Genomic DNA, 23,436 nt, shown 5'->3' on the forward strand with positions numbered 1-23,436 from the left:
AAAGTTCTCACTTTGTGTCATTTTACACGCTTTGAAATGTTTTAGTAAAAAAAATAATTATTTGGGCACTAAACATTTTACATTTTTAATTAAACAATTTTTAATTTTAATTTGTTAATTTTGTTTAACATTTCTCTTTTTTGCCTTTATTATGATAGGAGAGAGGGGGTTAGGATCAGGAAAGGTCCATGAGCCAGGATTTGAATTTGGGACGGCCGTAGTGCAACGGCGCTATATGTTGGTCCGCTGCCCACAAGGATATCAGTTTTTATGTTTTTTAGAAATCTACCTTATGTGCAGTTGAGTAGTACAATTTTATTTGAGTGTGATTATTATTATTATATCTGAAAATAAACAGCTTTGAATATAATAGTGTTGTTGTTCATTTTAACCTCTAATGTACCAAATGAGAGGGTTCCCTGAATAGTTGACAGAATCAGTTGAGAGAGATTTTTTTTTTGCCCTTTTACCTCCAAACTATCGGTATCGACAGATATCATTCTGCTATCGCATCGGCTGATAAATGTCATATCGGTTTAATATCTCTTATAATATATATATATATATATATATAATTTTTTATACAGTGGGGGAAAAAATATTTGATCCCCTGCTGATTTTGTACGTTTGCCCACTGACAAAGAAATGATCAGTCTATATTTTTAATTAGGATCCTATGGAAGTGTGGATGCGGATGGGAAAAAGTTACCACGTTCCGTGGGTTGCGAATCCACCAAGGGAAGCGGAAGTGTGGGCAGAAGGGCCAACAGCAACCTTGCACTGCCGTAGCAGGTGAGACAAGAGGGACCGAAAGCCAGGTCGAAAACCACAGAGCCGATGGACCCAACGTTGCAGAAGGCAAAGATGGTACCGAGGAAGAAGGCCCTCTGGTGGAGGGAGAGCCCCCACGTGAGTACCAAGACCCACTCGCCACCAAATCACACAGGGCAGAGCCAAAAGCAAAGATAAAGAAACCAAGTAGAAGTAGTAAGCTCAAATGGCCAAAATCAAGCGAGACAGAGGCATGGCGAACTCTGGACACCGACCTGATCAAGACACTGGAGGGAGCCTTGCGAGGAGGAGCGGAATCCAAGCTCAACCAGTTTGGGGATATTCTATATCAGGCCTGCAAGAACAGGTTGAGCGAAGTGACCTCCATCCAGAGGACCACCCAAAGAGAGAAAGGAAGGAGGGAAAAGGAAATTGACCAATTAGTGCGAAGGCGCCGACAACTACGAAAGAGCTGGAGGAAGGCAACGCTGGCAGAGAAAGAGGGTCTGAAAGCCTTGTGGGAGGAGGTCAGGCAAAGACTGTCCAGGCTTCGCAGGGCTGAACGTATCCGCAAGCGTAGCAAACGGAAACAGAAAGAACGAGCCAGCTTCTTCAAAGATCCCTTTAAGCATGCCAGACAGCTGCTGGAGGAGAAGAAGAGTGGGAAGCTCGAAACCACCAGAGAGCAACTGGAGCAGCACGTCAGAGAACAGTACAGCGATCCAATAAGGAACGTCCCATTAGGAGCACCAGGGTACATTCCTAAGCCCGCACCTCCGACTGCTGTGTTCAACATCACGCCCCCTAAGCTCAGCGAAGTTAGGCAAGTTGTGCAGAAGGCAAGGTCTTCATCAGCACCAGGCCCCAATGGAATCCCCTACAAGCTCTATAAGAACTGCCCCAAGGTACTAGAGCTGCTATGGTACCTCATGAGAACTGCCTGGAAAAAGCAGATCATTCCATCCGAGTGGCAAAGAGCTGTGGCGGTTTTCATCCCCAAGGAAGAGAACTCCAAAGACATCAGCCAGTTTAGAAGCATTGCTCTGCTGAACGTAGAAGGAAAAATCTTCTTCTCAGTGCTGGCCAGAAGGATGACCAGCTACCTGCTTAAGAATGGCTACATTGACACCACATGCCAGAAGGCGGGAGTCCCAGGCTTCTCAGGGTGCGTAGAGCACGCGACAATGATCTGGGACCAGATCCAGAAGGCCAAGCGGGAAAAGACAGACCTACACGTCGTCTGGCTCGATCTTGCTAATGCATATGGTTCAGTCCCACACCAGCTGATAAACTACGCCATGGAGTTCTTCCATATGCCCTCCTGCATAAAGAACATTGTGGCATCCTACTTCAATGACCTACAGATGTGCTTTGCTCTCCAAGAGTTTACCACCGGGTGGCAACAGTTAGAAGTAGGAATTGCCATGGGTTGTGCCATCTCGCCAATCCTGTTCGTGTCAGCCTTTGAGGTAATCCTTGTCGGAGCAAGACAGATGGTTGGAGGGATTAAACTACCATCTGGGCAAAGATTACCCCCACTGAGGACGTACATGGACGACGTCACCAGCCTCCTTCAGACAGCGGCAAGTACATCAAGACTGCTGAAAAGGATGGATGAGTTGATGTCGTGGGCACGAATGAAGGTAAAGCCATCAAAATCACGTAGCCTGTCTCTCAGAAGAGGAGTCAGAAACGACAGCACCTTTTTCGCTGTGGGGGGAGAGAAAATCCCTCTCCTCTCTGAGCAACCCATCCAAAGCCTGGGGAGGCAGTACACGGCAGAACTTACGGATAAGCAGATGGGGAGAACTGTGATGAAACAGCTTTCAAGGCCTGGTAAAGATCGATCAAAGCCAACTCCCAGGGAAGTATAAGATCTGGTGCTACCAATTTACGCTCTACAGGAGGGTGATGTGGCCACTGAAAATGAGTGAGATCCCCTCATCCACCGCAAGTAAGATGGATGGAAAAGCCAATGCATTCATCCGAAAGTGGTTGGGGCTGCCACGGTGCCTCTCTGAAACGGGCCTCTTCGGAAGGAACACCCTCCAGCTGCCGCTCCAATCCATCAGTTTGGGATACAAACAGGAAAAGACCAGACTTGTTCTTGAGTTGAGAGAGTCCGCGGACCAGGCTGTAAGGAACACAAACTCTAAGGTTCTGACAGGCCGGAAGTGGAATGCCCAAATTGAGGTTGACCAAGCCGTCAGTCGTTTGCAACATCAAGAGATTGTCGGCAGAGTCCAGAAAGGAAGAGCAGGGCTAGGGTGGGGAGAAGCACCACTCTTCTGGTCCAAGGCTAACAACAAAGAGAGGAAGGAGATGGTGGTGGCGGAGGTGACAAGAATGGAGGAAGAGCGCTACAGGATCAAGGCAGTGTCGCAGGGCCGACAGGAAGTTGGACAACCTGGGAGGAGTAGTCAGCGAAACATCACCTGGTCAGACCTGTGGAAGATTCCGCAGGCAAGGCTCAGCATCCTCATTCGCTCAACCTACGATACGCTTCCCTGTCCTCGGAACCTTCACCAGTGGTTCGGGAGTGAGGAAGGCTGTACACTTTGCAATACCCCTAATGCAAGCCTACAGCACATCTTGTCAGGCTGTAAGATCGCGCTCTCCCAGGGACGCTATAGATGGCGCCACGACCAGGTTCTTAGAAAGCTAGCCGAGGTACTAGAGGGGCAGCAAAGGGGCAACAAAGGGGTACCATCAGCAGAGAACCATAACTATATCAGCTTTGTTACGGAAGGCGGGGGGAGAAGAAACATCAGACCAAGGGAAATACCTAGGCCGTTTTCCCCTGACCAGGAGTGGAACATGAGAGTTGACCTTGACAGGCAGCTCCGTTTCCCGGTCGAGATCACTACTACATCTCTCCGCCCTGACATAGTGGTGTGGTCCATCAAGGCAAAATCCGTGCTGCTCATTGAGCTCACAATACCAGCGGAGGGGGGGATGGAGGCCGCCCACGAACGCAAGAAGGCTAAGTATTTAGAGCTGGCTGCTGAGTGCTGGGAGGCTGGCTGGAAGACCACCATCCATCCAGTGGAGGTTGGATGCAGAGGTTACGTGGGGCTGTCAACCACACGCCTGCTGAGGGAGGTAGGAGTGACCGGAGGGAGTCTAAAGAAGGCAACCAAAGAGCTAGCGGAAGAGGCTGAGAAGGGGAGCTTTTGGCTCTGGCTGAGGAGGAAAGACAAGAGCTGGGGAAAGAACAACTAACCCCGACAACAGCCACAGAGGTTAACATCCATCGGCAGCAGGGGGTGACAGGGAGACGTCCCTGTCACTGCTCCGCCACCAGGAGACGTTCCAGGATTAAAGGAGCGAAACGTTGGTGAATGGTGGTTCCTGGCTGATGACCCTGTAGCTGACCCATGGGCACCGGAGGAGGTGCGACTGGCAGTGATGCTTAGCAGGTGTTCCATCTACCTGTACATTCCAATTAATGGTAGCTTTATTTGAACAGTGAGAGACAGAATAAACGCATTTCAAAAAAGTTATAAATTGATTTTCATTTTAATAAATTTAGTGAAATAAGTATTTGATCCCCTATCATTCAGCAAGATTTCTGGCTCCCAGGTGTCTTTTATACAAGTAACGAGCTAAGATTAGGGGCACTCTCTTAAAGGGAGTGCTCCAAATCTCAGTTTGTTACCTGTATAAAAGACATCTGTCCACAGAAGCAATCAGTCAATCAGATTCCAAACTCTCCACCATGGCCAAGACCAAAGAGCTGTCCAAGGATGTCAGGGACAAGATTGTAGAACTACACAAGGCTGGAATGGGCTATAAGACCATCGCCAAGCAGCTTGGTGAGAAGGTGACAACGGTTGGTGCGATTATTCGCAAATGGAAGAAACACAAAATAACTGTCAGTCTCCCTTGGTCTGGGGCTCCATGCAAGATCTCACCTCGTGGAGTTTCAGTGATCATGAGAACGGTGAGGAACCAGCCCAGAACTACACGGGAGGATCTTGTCAATGATCTCAAGGCAGCTGGGACCATAGTCACCAAGAAAACGTCGCAGGTTACGCATGTAACCATGGTTCCTCGAAGGGAACGAGACGCTACGTCAGAAAACGCTAGGGGAAAGCCTTCAGCGTGACCACGCTCTGAGTCACATGTGTAATCAGTTCAATGGAAGGGTGAGACGTCACGGGCGGGGTGACGTAGCGACCAGGAAGCTTAAAACACATGCGGTGGAACCGGCGTCAGCTTCTAGGAGTGAAGCAAGCGCTAGCAGGGATGATGGAAGTGTGGCTTCGAGATGCAGCGTCTCGTTCCCTTCGGGGAATCATGGTTACATGCGTAACCTGAGACGTTCCCCTTCAGGAACAAAATGCCCACGCCACCAGACTGACAAATCCCTGCCTAGTGTGTACTAGGACAAGAGAACAGAAGAGCCCAGAGTGGCTCGCATGTCAAGGACATAGAACCTCATGAAAGTTAGGGGCGTGGACCATCTCTCAGTATTGCAGATGTTCTGCATAGACACACCTGCCAAGAAGGCCTTGGAGGCCGCCACACTTTGAGACGAGTGAGCCTTGACCCCCAGAGGCGAGGGGAGACCAGAGGACTCATAAGCAATGGAGATGGCATCGACTATCCACCGACTGAGGGTCTGCTTTGTAGTAGGAAGACCCCTCTTAGGGGGACCATATCACACAAGCAGTCGGTCCCCCTTTCTCTCACTGGACACATACAATTAAGCTTCTGCTGGTCGGGCTCCCTGAAGGGAGGAGGACAAAAGGCCTGTAGTACAATGGGCTGTGGTGAAACAGAGGGAACTTTAGGAACATAACCGACTCGAGGGTACAGAAATGCTTTGGCCATGCCGGGGAAATGAGAAGGGGCCACTGAGAGGGCCTGTAGATCACCAACTCTCTTCAGATAGGAAATAGCCAGAAGGAAAGCAGTCTTAATAGTGAGATGTCAGTCAGAGATCTCCTCAATAGGCTCGAAGGGAGCCTTACAGAGAGCCTCTACACCACAGCTAAGTCCCACAGGGGGACGTGAGATCGTACTGGGGGCCTCAGCCTCAGCGCACCGTGGAGGAAATGTGTAACTAGGTGGTGTCTACCCACTAACTGGCCACCGAAGGGGGCGTGCTAAGCCGAAATGGCCGCCACATAAATTTTAAGGGTGGAGTGGGTCAACCCTGTGGAGAAACGGGCCTGCAGGAACTCCAGAACTGTACTAATCGGGCAGTTGACTGGGTTGAGCTGGCGGTCTCCGCACCATTAAGTGAAAAGTTTCCACTTCAGGGCATACAGTTTCCTCGTTGAGGGAGCTCTGAATTGGAGGATGGTCTCAACAACCTCGGTTGAGAGACCGGAAGCTATGAGCTGTGCCCCCTCAGAGGCCACACCCACAGCTTCCACAGCTCCAGGCGAGGGTGGACGATGGTGCCCCCTGCCTGTGAGAGGAGGTCCCTCCTGATGGGAATCTCCCATGGAGAGCCGTCGAGGAGAGAAACCAGGTCCGAGAACCATACTCGGCCCTGGCCAGAACGGGGCTACTAACAGTAGACGGATGTTGTCCCAGTGCACTCTCTCCAGAACTCCCGGGAGAAGAGCAATCGGGGGAAAAGCGTACAGATGAAGCCTCGGCCAAGTCTGTAACATGGCATCCAGTCCCAGAGGAGCTGGAGGAATCCGAGAAAACCAGAGGGGACATTGCGATGTCTCCTGAGTCGCAAAGAGGTCCACTTGAGCCTGGCCAAAAACTCTCCATATCTGCTTCACCACCTCGGGGTGAAGCATCCATTCCCCGGGCCTTGGCCCCTGCCTCGACAGGATGTCTGCTCCCATTTTGAGATGCCCAGGAATGTGCACTGCTCTCAGCGAGAGGAGTTTGTACTGGGACCACACAAGGATCTGATGCGCCAGCTAGTACAAGGGGCGCGAACGCAGACCTCCCTGGTGGTTGATGTAAGAGACCACCGCTGTGTTGTCGGTGCGCACCAACACATGGTGACCTCTTAGGTCTGGGAGAAAGTGTTTCAGAGCTCGAAACATGGCCAGCATCTCCAGCCAGTTGATGTGCCACGTCAGATGGCGGCCGCTCCACAGACCACGGGCAGGGTGGCCACTCATGACCGCTCCCCAACCAGTGAGGGACGCGTCTGTCGCTAGCGTTACATGGCGACAAGGAGCTCCCAGCACCGGGCCCTGAGCCAGAGCAGCATCCACACATTTTGTGAAAGTGCGGGGTGAGAGTGCAAGGCCGAAGGAAAGAACCTGATATTGGTATGCTTCGCCCCCGAAAGCAAACCTTAGGAGCTTCCTCTGAGTGGGAAGGATGGAGACATGGAAGTATGCGTCTTTTAGATCTATCATGACAAACCAGTCCTCGGAACTGATCTGAGACACGACCTGTTTGAGTGTGAGCATCTTGAACTTCAGTCGCATGACTGAGCGGTTCAACTGACGCAGATCTGAAATGGGACGCAACCCTCCATCCTTCTTTGGAACTATGAAGTACCGGCTGTAAAACCTGGATTTTCTCTCGTGAGGAGGGACCACCTTGATGGCCTCCTTTCTCAACAGAGTGTTCACTTCTTGTTCCATTACCAGAGCCTGCTCGGGGCCGACCAGAGTAGGAATGACCCCGCTGAAACGTGGTGGTGGAGAGATGAACTGAATACAATAGCCTTTTTCTACCATGTGCAGGACCCACTGAGACACATTTGGCAGTAGTTTCCACGCAGCTAAATAGTCTACTAAGGGAATCAGTCTCTCGAGACTGATCTCTGGTGTAATTGGAGCGGCTAAATCAGTGCCCTCCAGTGGTGCACCGGCAGGGGACGACCGATCTAGCAGCTCTAGAGACCTCTGAAGTGGTGGTGAGCCTCTCAGCTGCACTATGTTTCCGGGCGGAAAAAACTGAGAGCAGCGCTCGCCGAAGACGGCTATGCCCTGAAACACTGGCAGGGTTGGCAGACCAATCTCCTGAGGGCGCTGAGGCGAGACGGGCACCATGTGATGCGGTGTACGCCGCTCTACCCCAGTAGGGGCCGCCCTCCGAAGTCCTCAGCCACACACGTAAGGACTTCTTCGCCGAGGACTTTCTAGCCTGAAGAATGGCCTGCAGATCCATCTTCGGCTTGGCAGTCCCCGGCGTACTCTGCTTTTGCGCCTCCCTATATGAGGTCTGCAAGCGGGGCGTCTATGAGGCAGACCCTGTCCTTCTCTCTCATATTGGACAGGGTCAGCTACAAATGCCTCTCTGCTGCCACCATAGCTGCCATGGAGCACCCAATGGCACGGACGGTCTCCTTAGTGGCGCGGATAGACAAATCAGCGGTGCGCCTAAGTTCTGAGATATCCTCAGACTTAATCTCCTCACCCTCATCCAACTCCTTCAGCAAGGTCGGCTTGGTACGCATGTAACACAGCCATTGTGTGCAGACACGCACCAGCCTGACCTGTTGCCGCATACCCTTTGCCCACCAATGCTGAGGTCGTATGCAGCGGCAATGCCGGAGCCTTTAGAGACGATGCCACGCCGGGGGACAGATAGCTTGCAAGCGTCTGTTCAACCCGGGGCATCGCTCTATAGCTGCGCTCACTCAACCCTGAGAATGGCCTGGCCCACGATCTCGACACCTCGGTGTGGAGATCGGGGAAGAACGGAAGGCTCCGGCTTGGAGGTGGTGGCCTCGCCCGCAGAAAGCGCTCATCCAATTTACTTTTCTGCGGCTCGGACTGTTTTTCAGCGGGTCAGTCAATGTTTAATTTGGCCACAGCACGAGTTACCACCTCCAGAAGCTCCTCATATTGGGGCGATTGAGGGGACGAATCCTCCTCGACGATCACCACATCGACCTCCTCGGAGGAAGAGAGGCGAAGCATCGAGCCCTCACCTGGGGCTATCGCCCTTATGTTTGGTCTTTTCTTTGGCTTTAGACATGCTGCTTATGTGGACAGACAACACCAAATAAGACTCACAAATGGGAAAGACTTAGTACACACACACAGAGCGCTTACTGAATAACAGAAAGCTGACGCCGCTTCCACCGCACGTGCTTTTAAGTGGAGGGGTATTCCAGCATGAAAATGACCCAAAACACATGGCCAAGGCAACAAAGGAGTGGCTCAAGAAGCAGCACATTAAGGTCATGGAGTGGCCTAGCCAGTCTCCAGACCTTAATCCCATAGAAAATCTGTAGAGGGAGCTGAAGGTTTGAGTTGCCAAACGTCAGCCTCGAAACCTTAATGACTTGGAGAGGATCTGCAAAGAGGAGTGGGATAAAATCCCTCCTGAGATGTGTACAAACCTGGTAGCCAACTACAAAAAACGTCTGACCTCTGTGATTGCCAACAAGGGTTTTGCCACCAAGTACTAAGTTATGTTTCGCAAAGGGGTCACTTATTTCACTCATTAAAATGCAAATCAATTCATAACTTTTTTGAAATGCGTTTTTCTGGATTAATTTTTTTTGTTATTCTGTCTCTCACTGTTAAAATAAACCTACCATTAAAATTATAGACTGATTATTTCTTTGTCAGTGGGTAAACGTACAAAAAAAGCAGGGGATCAAATAATTTTCCCCCCACTGTATATTATATATTATATATATTATTTTATGCTATTTGGCCCAGCTCTAACACAATCTACACATGTAAATCAGCGGGTCTGTTTCAGATTTTCTTTGCACAGAGACAGGACAAGTCGGGCCAAAGCAGTAACTCACGCAGGCAGGCGTTGTCAGTGAAGAACTCTGTGAATCTGTCGCATTCCTCTTTGCTGTTGCCGCTGCTGCTGCAGTCACAGAATGGAGACACACTGATCTTGGGTGAGCGCAGATAATTTGGGGTCATCACCGTGCCTGAAAAACAAAAGGACATGTTGCATTTTAAAAATTAAAGTATCAATTTCACATTTAATTGGAATTTTATTAAATATGTGCATTTTTAAAAGCCTTTTAAAATCTTGTTCTCACTGAGCTTTCTTAAAAATAATAATTTTGGTGCAGTGTGCCTCATAAAAGTTGTACTGTGGGGATGTGACAGTGTTAGCCCACAGAGAAACAGTCTCCCACTGGTAGAACAACAACAGGAGCTAATCACAGATTAATAGCTGCACTGCTGTATTCCCGTGTGTCCAGCTGCTGTTTCTGTGTGCTGCACACACAACTTTGGGAAGACATCCAGCAGAAGCAAAACACAAAGAAAGAACTAAAGAACAAACATGTGTTCACAAAGACTTTCTCTATATATATCTCAGTGGATTGTATGGAGACTAGTAGAAGTCACCCAGTGCTAGTTAATAGACACTAAATTGTATCACTGAATCATCAGTATAAAACAGGTTGATGTGTGTGTGTGACTCATGAATCCATGACTCTGAATTAATATAAAATGTACTATATTAATAATAAAAAAATAATTTTTTGTGTTTATAGGTATATGTGATAAATTGTTTTTTAACAGTGCAACTATTCCCCAAGACCCTAATATTAAATTTACCATATTAATAATAATAAAAATAAATAAATATATGTTACAGGGCAAACTCACCAATGAGGCCAGAGTAGGACAGCAAGCAGTCAGCGTAATTTTCCTTCAGACAGCCAGAGAGAGAGCGGGGCTCAGGTTGACAGTTAGTGAAGAAATCAGCCAAACGAGACCTAAAACACCACACACACTTCATATTACATAATTCTCACCTCCTCCCGACATCTACTCTAGTACAATGAGTACTAATGACATCACTTTATAATTAAATACGGTTTATTATGAATGAAAGAAAACATATGTTGCCAAATCTGTTTGAAAAGCAAACTGCGCATACAGTTCTTGGCTGTTAAAAGTGTTGGAAGACTCTCAGTTGCAGTCTGTGGCAGTGTTAAGGACGATGAAGGAATGTGTAAATGAATGTGCTATGCCGTGTCTCCTTAGACAACATGGTGTGGGACTAGTGTGGGATCTCTGCACAACTCCACCGAACACCTTGTTACAGCTAGGGGCTAAACCTGGCTTCAAAATAATCATGGGTACAAGAGCAGGATGGATGCAGCAAGAAAGACATATAATGAGGAAAAAATGACCGGAATGGAGCATGTGAACTGTACAGACCTGGAGCGCAAGTGCAAATATATTCCATTTATTTGTATAAGTGTCTTAGTGTGCCCCCAGAATGCCGAGCGGCGGCTCTTCTGATTGAGCAGGGTCATTAGCTGTCGCACTCTCTGTGCCTAAAGACGTTTACTTGGCAAAACTACACCACCACGTTGTGCTAATGAATCCTTAACAAGCCACTTAGCGGACTCTGGGGTTGACTCCTTCCCGCACAAACCAGATTTAAGGCTGCAGTTTTTATTGCTAGACTTCAATAATCACCACGATCGTCCTCGCGATGTGTTCTCCTGCCTTACCATAATAAATGCTTTATTTCCCAATAGATGCAGTTTAGCTGCTCATGGCCATGTCTGTCCCGATAGTTTTCATGTGACGTCACACCCTTATAGACGGTTTCAACGAAGCTTTGCTCCACTGACCGCCACTTATTTTTACGCAGTTTGCATCAAGTAATAATGTAGTAAAAGAGCAGATATTAAAAGGCGAGATTCAGTGTACACCTTATTGATGATGTATATTTTGTACAAGAGGATGAAGCCAGAATATAAACGCAATGTGCAAAGTTTCACATTAAATGGCTTCCCATAGAAAACCATTAGAAAGAAAACACTGAACCGTTAAGTGGACTGTGTTCATATTTTGGCCTCATCTGCTTGCCTGTGTAAACTATGCATCATTAATGTAGTGATTACTGAATTTGATCTTTTAATATTACTGTTTTAAATATATTAAGGCACTTTAATTGTTTTTAAAACGTTTTGTCGGACTGTTTATGATTGGAATATTGCCACGGGTGCTTATGGATTGCAAATGGCCAAAACTTGCATTTTGTCAGAAATACCTTTGATTTATTCTTTTGAGAGGTGATCTAAATTTTTTGCGGTGGGAAACAGATGAAAAATTGACACGCTTGTGCTGCAGTTCTATGGACGTTTTGCCCTCGAAGTCTTTGAGCCGGTCACGTGACTGAAAACTATCAATTGGTGAATACGTGTTATTACAGATGGCATGTTGTGATCTTGCCTCTCAGATTCAGTGAGGCATTTCTTAGCACCTCTAAATAGCTCATTTTGCACATCCATGTGTTAATGCACAAAAGATAAGTGTTGCCATGAAGCATGGATGCAAGTCTGTGTGTGTAAGAGGAGGAAAGAGAAGGATAGCCAACTGTGCTTAACTTTGTGTATATACTTTTACAAGCTTGACAACTATAAAGTTTGAGACTGCTAGTGAAATGGTTCTGTTATTTTTATATTATATCATATTATTCATTATTAGATCATTAGAAATTAATATATTAATAATATTTTAAATTGTTTTTAAATGCCAGTTCTTAATTACATTAGTTTATATTTATTAAGTGAAATATATAATTTCAATCATATATTAATATAATTATTACTATAACATGTTAGAATAGAATGGAATATTGAAATATATTTTATTTTTTATTATCTTATAACAATTTAAGTGAATGTTGAATCAAATATATTTCTGTCATGACAACTCCCGGAGGGATTGGTATGGTAATGTACATGACAATGTTAATGTATTTGGTCTTGGCGGAATAGATCTGCTACGCTGCTGCTTCTGTGGCAGAGCAAGTACCAAGACTTGCTACTGCCAATACATCCACAACATGCTGCTGTGAGCATGTAAGAAATACTGCTATATTGCAGTTACTGCAAATATAGCATACATAAAATAACCCCCTATGAATCACCACTTAGCGGATCTATACAGGTGGAGCTGGGGAAGGTGGAGGGTTTCTGAAGCATGCTGCAAAACTGCTACAACAAGCACTAGTCATAAATTTGAATGTTGAGCAGAGAGCTCATTGGCTATCGATACAGGAGAGAACCAATCAGCTGTGCCAGCTGTGTGATAATGATGTCATTAGAGTTTGATGCCAGAACTCTGTATGAAAAAAATCTATAAAATATATTTATTATGGGTCAGTTCACTAATTTATTATTACTACTTTACAATAGGGTCTGAATAGTTAACATTAGTTAATTCACTAACTAACAATGAGCAATACATTATAGCATTTATCAATCTTTGTTAACATTAGTTAATAAAAATGTAAATGCCCACTATTAGTTCATGTTAGCTCAGTTCCATTAAATAATGTTAAAAGATACAACAATTGATTTTAATAATGTATTAGTAAATGTTGAAGTTACCATTATAAGATTAATAAATGCTGGTAACACTTAAGGTGTCCTTGTTACACATGTTATATGTACTTACTATTAAAATAACAATAAATTATGCATAATTACATGCAAGCAACCATAAGCCAAACCCTAACCATATAGTAAGTACATGTAGTTAATGAATATTTCTCAGTACTTAAATGTATAATTACACTGTATCAAGGACACCTTAAAATAAATTGTAACCTAAATGCCTTAAGAGGTATTTTTTTAATTGTTAGTTCATGCTAACTAATGTAGTTAACTATTAACTAATAGAAACATATTGTAAAGTGTTATTGATTTATTCACTTAACTTAATTACCTTAACAATATTAAGAACATGCTCACGAGAATAATATTTTAAGTTGCCTGTTATCAATAAGATGTTTGTGGTTCAGACCTGCAGATGTAATTGGTCTTGCAGGATGCTTGCAGTGCCAGGCAGTTGGGCTTCTCCTTGTCCTCATATGAACAGGCTGGTACGATGGTCTGGCGTCTGCGCTCAGAACAGGCCAGCTGATCCCCTAGAGGACAGGAGCAGAAGAGCATACCGTAGCTGTGCTTGGGCGGCACCTTGTCGAAGAACTGCCGCAGGGCCTTGTGGCACTTCCGTTTGTTGCAGACTTCAGCCATTGAGACTCGGCTGGTGCAGGGGCTTATGTAAGCTGAACGGTATTTCTTACAGGTGTCGTTAAGGTTGCAGGCCTTCGCTGCGTTCAGGCAGTTGTTCTCCTTTGCTAGCGCTGGCTCACCTGCAAAGACAAAGATGCATGGTATAAAAGACAATATATCTAATATGAACACAGATACAGTCTGTCCGTCAATCAGTTTTTGGAGAGAGGGTGTGCGGTTGAAATGCAGCTAAACCAGCTAAAATTGCTATATAAGCAAAAAATGAATAAATTTAAAAAATTTAAACTTTTAAAAGTAAAAAAGTAAATAAAAATGAAATAAATTAAAAAAGGAAGGTTAAAAACAAAGAGTCTGATACTGTCCACAGCTCTGAAACCCTTGCGCCACAGAAAAATATTTTATTTGAATACCCTACAGCACTGACAAGACATGTGATTTAATCATCCCTGTTTCTGCAGGTCTGCCAAAACACAGAGGCTGTTTATAAGGAACCTGTTTTTTGTTTTGGGTCCTTTTTTATTTTAAACGGAACAGTGCTCATCCCTTTGGATCCCTGCAGCCTAAACAAACAGTCATCCTGGCCGAACAGGGGAGTCATCAAAGCGGCCGGCATGGCTCCGCTCTCGCCAGTCAGCTGCGGCTAATTGCAGGCTTTCTAACACATTCCACAATTAACTAACATTTCTGGAGACTTCCTGAGCTACAGCAGCAGTTTGGCTTATAATGAGAGCCAATTAAAAACAAGAGATGGGTTGTATTAGAGTGAGGGTGGAGCGTACATGTGCATGTGTTTTTCTAGTGTGTGTATGTGTGTTTAAGGACTGTGAGGGACCGAGAAGTCAGGAACAAGGAACACCGGCTTTCACTAGAAAATTGGGTCTTTATTTACCCCCAAACCAGTAACTTTACAAACTCATAATCATACAACAAATAAACCAAAAAAGAAAATGAAATCAAACTATCCAGACGGACATAAAACCAACAACTAAAAACCTGACTTCACAAACGAACAAAGCAACAGCTTATAAAGCAAAAGATGGGCCCATTACAAATTAAGAGGGAAAGCAACAAAACTTTTACATTCAACAGGTAACATTACACAAGTCAAACTCAAATCAAACAGAGAAACATATTAAATCAAGATAAAGAAAACAAAATATAATTACATCTCATAAATATACAACTACATAAATCAATTAATAAAGAAATCAACTTTTCCTCCTCCCCCGCGCAACCTCAATGAATGGTATGTCCGGGCAGAACCACTAATGCTTAAATTCTCTGTTCCTGCCCAGACTCCAATTTTCATCACACCAGAATGCGGCCGCAGCAGACAACACCTGAAGATCGCTACACGTCACCGGTGAACTTAAACTCAAAATAGAAACAAATGTAAGTAACAGATACAACGCAACTAATTCGTGTGCAATTCAAATCAGCAACGATGTATATAAAGATGGATTGTAAATGTAAACATATGAAAACCTAACAATAAAGAACTAATGAATATTGTGTTTCATGTGGTTATTATAAACTAAAGCCAAAGTGAATGTAAATGACAAAGAAGGAAATTTAAATAAAGATTAACCTTAAATGGCTGAACATATCCTTCATATAGATATGTATAAAAACGCATGTTTGTGGATGAGTGTGCTGTGTGTAAGAGATGATACATCCACATTACCACTCTTGTGCGGCCACCACTCGGGCCGTCACAAGGACCGTTCTAATAAGATGGTTGTTTTTAAGGAAGCCTGTGAGGAGACCGTATCCTCAGTGCCTCTAGAGGCAGGAAGTGATGTCATTCAGTCATGTAAATCATGTTGGATTAGACTAAGGATAAAAACAGGTGTGTAGAACACCAGGTGCATGGAAGCCACCTGTCCTCTATCTCAGACATTTGTGTATGATTGTTGCATTTCGCTGCAGTCAAGCCAGGCATACACTGTGCGATTTCAGCAATGTTTTTGTTAAATACCAACTCACTGTACGAGTAAATTGTAAGCAATGGATTTATGTGCTCACTCTGAGGTCCAACATCGAGCTGAAATTTGACTGCTCACAATATACATGGGAAGTAAACATGTGGTATCCCCCAAACCCGGAACTGTGTAGCCTCCATCGCTTCCTTCCAAACATCACACCATGTCACCAAGGTTCATAGCACTGCTTCAACTGTGCAATAACTTCATGGGAGGTGACCAAAATGTCAGAAATTCAGATGTCAATTATTCAGAAGAGTTGTAGTATTCATTGTATTATTCAGCTCAAAATCTGACGAAAATTGCACAGTGTATGCCCGGCTTTACATGGAAGTTTCAAAGCAGCTGTTTTTTCCACTTAGTAAAATTACAGAATAATGAATTTATGAATATACTGTATCCCCTCAAAATGACCACCAATGTGTCTGAAAGAAAAGCATAGTAGGTTTTCTAGTGCTAATGAACGTGAATTATGAAATAATTATGAAATACTGATGTCAAACATGTTGCACACAGTCTAATGGCAAAAATTCTAATATTTCACCCAAACCTCAAATCAATTTTGAAAATTCAGCATATGCATATGACTGAAACTCTACGCAGCTCCTGTAGTGCTCTCTATTAGAAATGAATGACTTCTGGTCTGTCATTTGTCATACAGTGAAAAGGAGGTTCGAAGTGGACATGGATTCAAAATTGACATTTCATAGTATTTCTGCTAAGTTCAAAGCAAAATGTTATATTTTTCAACAAAACGTATACAAATTTCTGCTTCTGAAATTCATATCACAAATCCATTTAACTTTTTTAAACCCTCCTCTTCAACAGCCTTCTTGTGGCACATGGCTTTTCCATGTGGTATATTACTGATAATATTGCACAATGATATGTAGAAAATCTGAAATCAGTGCTCAGTAACTGGGTTTCCATCCAAAGTTGCAAATGTAACTTTTGCGCAAAATTAGAATGTTGCATAAAACATTTGTGAATAAGCACCTTTTCCACTCGATGAGTCAAAGAGAACAAAATCGTCACTTCCTGATAAACTGGCACTAAATATAACAAAGAAAAGTGGGAGAAGTCACTGAATATAATTTTATTTTCATATATAATAAATGATTTGTGCCTCAGAGCGAGCAGACGAAATACAATGAATGCGGTAATTGCTTTCGTGGATGCCTGCTGTTCGGGAACACAGTCGTGTAACAGTTCTGGCGGGCAATAATACAGAAATACTTTGACAACAGACTTTGCTTGGGCATTTCAGAATGACCATAGCAACATTTAAGGTGCTGTGCAACAAGATCAGTCCGCTGGTCAGGTTATGCCATAATATCGCGCAAAGTCATGATTTTTTGATGCGCATGGAAGAATTTATTTGGCAAATGTGTTACCATCTCCCATTATTCGCATTAACCCTTTTTCGCACAAGACAAAAACCACCTCGATGTACAATGTTCAATTTATTTATAAAGCACATTTAAAACAACTTTTGTTGACCAAAGTGCTGTACATTAAGCATAAACCAAATTACAACATTTAAAAAATGCACAGACCTAATTGCTGCAATTAATATCACATAGGCTTAAATACAATAGTAAAATCCATATAACCTTAAAACAACCCAATCACCTATCATTAAAAGCACGGGAGAAAAGATGAGTTTTTAACAGACATTTAAATTCAGACACTGTAGAAGCAGTTCTGATAGATAGAGGCAGAGTGTTCCATAGTTTGGAACCAGCAACAGAGAATGCTCTATATCTCCCCTACATTTTAGTCTTGTTCTAGGAACCCACAATATATGTGTAGTCTGAGATCTCAGTGATCTGACAGGATTGTGGACTGTAAGCAACTCTGAAAGATATTGAGGAGCAAGACAATTTACAGCCTTATACACAAAAAACAAAATTTTAAACTCAATACGGTACTGCAGCGGTAACCAGTGCAGCAAGCATAAAATAGGTGTAATATTTGAGCAAAGGGGCTGCCGCATTTTCAAAATTTCAAAATTTGGTGTTCCATCATTCGTTTCTAATGCGATACTTTAAAATGTGTGCTTAAAAAAAACAAACAAAAAAAGAAAAAAACAATCCTTGCTACATATACATTGAGTGCTAGAAAGGCGCTATATAAATAAAAATTATTATTATTATTATTATTATATACTGCGTTAGGCTAACCGAGACTTGTCATATCATTTGCATATTGTTGCTCTTTTGTTGGTTTTGATTGCTTCTATTGTCCTCATTTGTACATCGCTTTGGATAAAAGTGTCTGCTAAATGACTAAATGTAAATGTAAAACAAGGTGATGGAAACATACAGTAGCTAGTGACTGTATCTCTACCAAGTAAAAATATGTTTGTGCTGAAGACAGTAGCAGATACACTACCATTCAAAAGTTTGAGGTCAGTAACATTTTATAAGAACAAAGGAAATTAATACTTTACTCAGCAAATATGAATTATATTCATCAATAAAGAACTTCATGACATTTGTAATGTTTCCAAAAGTAAGGTTTATATTTGAAATAAATGTTCTTATAAATGTTACATTCATCAGAGAATCCTGAAAAAAAAAAAAAAAAAAATCAAGATTTCCACAAAAATATTAGACAGCTGAACTGTTTTCAGCATGGATAGTAATAAGAAATATTTCTTGTGCACCAAATAAGTTTAGTATGATTCAGCTTTTCCATCACAGGAATTAATTAATTTTTAAAATAGATTAAAGTAGATAACCGTTATTTTAAATTGAAAAATTGTTTTACTGTATTTTTGATTAAATAAATGCAGCCTTGTTGAGCTTAAGTGACTTTTTTCAAAAATATTTAAAAATCTTTTAACGACCCCAAACTTTTGAATAGTAGTGTGTCTTCCAGAGACGCACTTTGACCCCTTGACCTTCTATAGAACAATGTAAAACAACACTGCTCCACTCCATATGTTAGCCGTCTGGACTGTAATTCAACACACACACACACACACACACACACACACAGAAGCATGTACGCACATTGAAAGTCCATCTGCCCAGACAACATCTGCCCATTCAAGCCCTTCAGCACAGAAAAGTCTCTGTCTCTCTCTCGAGAAGGGGTACTTATCTATGTGTGGAAGAAAAAGTGGAATGCAATCTTGCCTATTCATAAACAGTGTGATGTTCTCAGTCAGAGCATCAGACATGCACACACACATTCACACAGGCACTCAAAGCAAGAAAAAAGCCCTCTCTGCTGAGTTCCACTGCTGTCAGATGACATCATCAAAAAAAGACAGTCTGTGTGTGTGAGTGTGTGCGATGTGACCCTCTGATCTGATGCCCTGAGGCTGACAAAAATAAAATACCTATTCTGTGGCTTGGCACAAAGGGCTTCAGGTTGAAACGATCCTCTACAGCTGTCTGGATCCTTCACCTGTCGTATGATCCCTTAGTACTAGATGTCCCACCGAAGAGCCTGACCAAATCACACATGAACACACAGAAACACAATCCACATAACATTCGTTGAGCACCAAAAAAAGTAAAAAGTTGCTATGGCGAGTAAATTAAACAGATTTACTTAGTTGACTGGTAATTTCATAAAAATAAAATAATACAGGATTGAAATCAAATTGTATGAATAGTCCAACTCCCGCTGATGGAAGATACACGATTCAAATCAAATTGTCTACCACGTAAAATATCTGCCTTGACTTGTGTCTTTTTCAACAACTTTGTTTTTTCATTCTCTGCATGTGGAATGAATAAGCTATCTAGTATAAAGTAAAGTAAATAAGTAATCTAATTTAAATTCCTATTTTTTTTTACAATTTGTAAAACATCAAAGCGCACAAACAACAAGTATGATGTAAATTAATTAAATTTAAATAATTAATAAGCTTATATCATTCAAAAGTCTCTCATGCTCATCAAGGCTGCATTTATTTAATTAAACAATACAGTAAAAATTTTAATATTGTGAGATATTTGAAATAAAAATTGTTCATAGCAGTGTATAAAGTCTTTTACCTTTGATCAGTTTAATGCATCTTTGCTGAATAATTACTTTTTGTAATAATAAATAATTATATAATAATAAATAGAGTAAGAAAGGCACATTGTCTTATTTCATTTAGCATTAACGGGTACTTTTGAACCATAATGCAGAAATATGTTTCACGTTTGCAAACATTAACATCACACATCCATGCTGCAGCTCCACACACCTCACACACTGGCCATCTGGCCTGGAAGGTAGAGCAGGAACCCCCTCCCCTAGTGTGTCTCGTCTCTGATACAGCTTCAAATTGATTAGTGTCTCCTATTTCCTTCCCCTTTTGGCTCTAATTTTCAATTAGCAGGAGAATCAGTCTGAATAATGACCTTGAATGCTATTGGAACAAACCTGGGGTGTGCTTACAGATCTGCTTCTCATGTTTTATTTGGACCTTTGTTATCCATCTGTTCTTTCCTTGAGCCAGTATGGCAGTGATCCAACTGTGGGCAAGTAAACACTTGCCTTTTATTTTAAAGGAAGTTGTCATGATTATAAATAAACTCTTAGAATGCAGAACTTAATATCTATGAGAAACTCATTTCTGCCTTGATTTTTTTTTTAAAGAAAAAGAAAAAAATCAGTTAAGTGCAGTGATGCAGTGGTTACAATGTGCATTTTTAACAAGTTGGAGGAGCTCACATAATCGCTTGGGTTTGGGTTCCTGTAGATCAACCTGCAAAGGTGCTAACAACACCAAAGTCTTGAGTTAAATTCTCAGGCATATTTTGATAAATGTCCAAATCCCCCCTCTTTCCCATACTGTTCTATCTAATAAAAAGGCAAAAAGCTCTAAAATGCAACTATTAACTGTTAGTATCAGTTTTAAGAAATGTAAAGAATATAGATGTTCCAATTTAATAAAATGAGAGCAAAGGCACCATAGTCACACTTTTAATTCTCTTTCTCATCTGTGCTGTTTTAACATACTTTCTTTCCAGGATCAGACAACCAAGGCCTGATTAAATCCTAATAAAAGCCTCACCTGAGGGTTAATGGGAAATGTACAGTGAAACGAGGAGGGGAAGCCAGCACACTCCTATCATACTTTATCTGGAACTGTAATGTCACCAGCGATTAGCAGAGAGGTCGAGGATTTGATTAAAACACCACCGTGATTAGAACCTGATGTCCTCTTGAGTGCATACGTGTGTGTGTGTGTGTGTGTGTGTAGTCTCTCTCTATAACTGTCTATTTGTCTTCAGGTGATTGTCAGCCACTGGACTGCAGAGAAAGTAAATGAAGAGACAATTATAGAAAAAAAGATTGTAATGAGACTAAAAGGATGGAAAACATTAGCAAATTCTTCGATCGAGACTGTTGGTGTGTGTCCAGGTTTATTTCTCCCTGCGGTCACACAAATGTAGTGTTTGATAATATAAGGTAATGATTGTGTTTGATAATGGGCTTTAGTTAGTCAGTTCTATAGGGGTTCTGACAAAGTCATCTGCAGTCCTTATGGACACAGTATCTGCCTGTTTATCTGATATAAAATAAATACACAAGCATAATGACGTAAATACAACTGAAGCATCATGCATTAAAAATGACAAATAACAGGGCATTATAACCCCGCCCACAGAGATAAATCTCATTGGTCTAAAATCTTTCTCCAGAACTGTACATTAAACATCAACAATCTTCTGATTTGCTGAGACTGTGTCATGTCACGCAATAAATATTGCCCAGCCCTAGTTTAAAGCACTCAATTTGTAATTCAGAAAGTGCCAACTATCTCTTCTTGCAGTATATGTACAGTATGTAGGTATATTACTCCTAATATTGTGGACCATAACACTCAATTTCTATCATGACAACAATATTTTAGCATGGTGATGGATATGACAATGTTAATGTATTTGGTCTTGGCAGAACAGATCTGCTACGCTGTTGCTGTTGAATTGTTGCTGCTGTTGGTTATTGCTGTAGTTGTAGATTTTTGCTGCTGCTGCGAACAAGTACAGGAACTTGCTACTGCCAATACATATGCCGATACAGTGCTGTGAGTATTTAAGACATACTGCTGCTGCACAAATAGCATATATAATAACCCATAGCAGACCTATGCAGGTGGAGCTGGGGAGTTGGAGGTTTCCAGAGGAACTCTGAAAGCATGCTGCGAACTGCTCTAGTGAATGATATCCAGCCATTTAAATGTAAAGCAGCAGGCTCACTGGCTGCATATGCAACATAAACCAATCAGCTTGTGCCAAGTAGTTTAACGCTGTGAATATCATCAGTTTGCATTAACAACCCATCAGCCTGCACCGTCTAGAGTTTCATGACAGAACTTGGCATTTGTACAGGTGTAATCATAGAGCGCCGTCTTTCCTTGTTGACCGTGATTGAACCAGAGAAGCCAAATGTTTGGAAAGAGGACCCTGTCTTTTTTGTATTTTAGCTCTTTGTAGCGCTTAATAAACTCTCTCTTTCCACAAACAATCCTCCAGTGTAATAACGGCAAATGAAACTATAACTCAAGACCTCTGTAATTTATCCCTGAAGCTCTCTATCTCTCCTCACTCTTTCGATCAAGGTGGCATGCTCTATGAGAAGGACATTCCTCTAAGAGATTTCATAAGGATGCATTGGGTTTCAGCAGTGACTGGCTAAATCCTGGGGTAATGGAGAGTTTTGGAGTTTTTGTAATGGAAGCCAGTCTTTCCAAGGAGATTTTGGCTCAGAAAATATGATACTTTCTGTTAGCAACAGTTTGAGTAATTTTGCATAAACTAGCATTTGATGCCTTGGCTATGTGATTAGCCTGAAGGACTTAGAAGCAGTGGACATTTTATTTTGGGCATGTCAGATACTGTATCTCCACTCTCACCAAAATGGGAGTTTGTTTGAGAAGTTAACATCCCTCACACACATACTAGCATCCCTCTAGCATTAGCATCACCATCCTGCCAGAACTCTCGACTGATGAGGATTCATGGCCCAGACTGCCTGCTCGATCCCGGCCCTGTACACAAACATGATCTGTGAGGCATTAATATGCACAGCACCCCAACCCCAGCCTGTCACAGAGATATACTGTCCTAGCCCCAGAGTACCAGCGCACTGAGAGACATCCGTTTCAGGGAAAGTTATACTAGTGAGAATCATTAGACCTGCTGCTGTATTTGCATGAATGCAAGAGATAGGATAGCTGTGATCTATTTTCCATGATTGGAAGCGATGAAATAGAGCATGCAAACAGAATGTTGCTGAATCATTGTTCAAACAAGTACCGTTTTACCATGTACAAATAAGAAATTGAAAGAATATAGAGAAAGTAATGTTTTTTTATTCATTGTTTAAGCAGGAAAGTGTTTAGAATGTGTGGTCAGTGACCACACTGGTGAAGTCCGATTGTCTATAGTCAGAAATAATTTTTTAATGAAAACAGTAACATTGTGAAATATTGTTACAATTTAAAATGACTGTTTTCTATTTTAATATATTTTAAAATGCAGTTTATTACAGTGAAAGCTGAATTTTCAGAAATCATTCTAATATTCTGATTTGGTGCTCAAGAAACATTTCATATTATCAATGTTGAAAACAGTTGTACTGTATAATATTTTATGGACACTGATACCTTTTTTGAGGATTCTTTGATGAATAGAATGTTCAAAACAACTACATTTTTTTTAAATGGAAATCTTTTAATGAAATTTAATTTAATGCAATTTAATGCAAGCTTGATGACTGAAAGTATTAATCTATTAAAAAAATATTTGT

The 23,436-nt window shown here is 42.3% G+C and overlaps 1 protein-coding gene across 4 annotated transcripts in view; it reads right to left on the minus strand.

The window, feature by feature from the left end:
• Positions 1 to 23,436, minus strand: part of gfra1a (gdnf family receptor alpha 1a) — an 83,652-nt gene that overhangs the window by 10,941 nt on the left and 49,275 nt on the right. For all 4 annotated transcript variants that reach the window (XM_058796167.1, XM_058796166.1, XM_058796165.1 and 1 more), the window contains 3 exons: positions 13,458 to 13,809; positions 10,296 to 10,405; positions 9,470 to 9,604 (listed from right to left, as the gene is read on the minus strand). In XM_058796167.1, the coding sequence (XP_058652150.1) occupies positions 9,470 to 9,604; positions 10,296 to 10,405; positions 13,458 to 13,809 (597 nt within the window). The remainder of the gene's footprint in view (positions 1 to 9,469; positions 9,605 to 10,295; positions 10,406 to 13,457; positions 13,810 to 23,436) is intronic.

Source organism: Onychostoma macrolepis, chromosome 13 (genome assembly GCF_012432095.1).
Source record: "Onychostoma macrolepis isolate SWU-2019 chromosome 13, ASM1243209v1, whole genome shotgun sequence".
NCBI classification, from domain to species: Eukaryota; Metazoa; Chordata; class Actinopteri; order Cypriniformes; family Cyprinidae; genus Onychostoma; species Onychostoma macrolepis.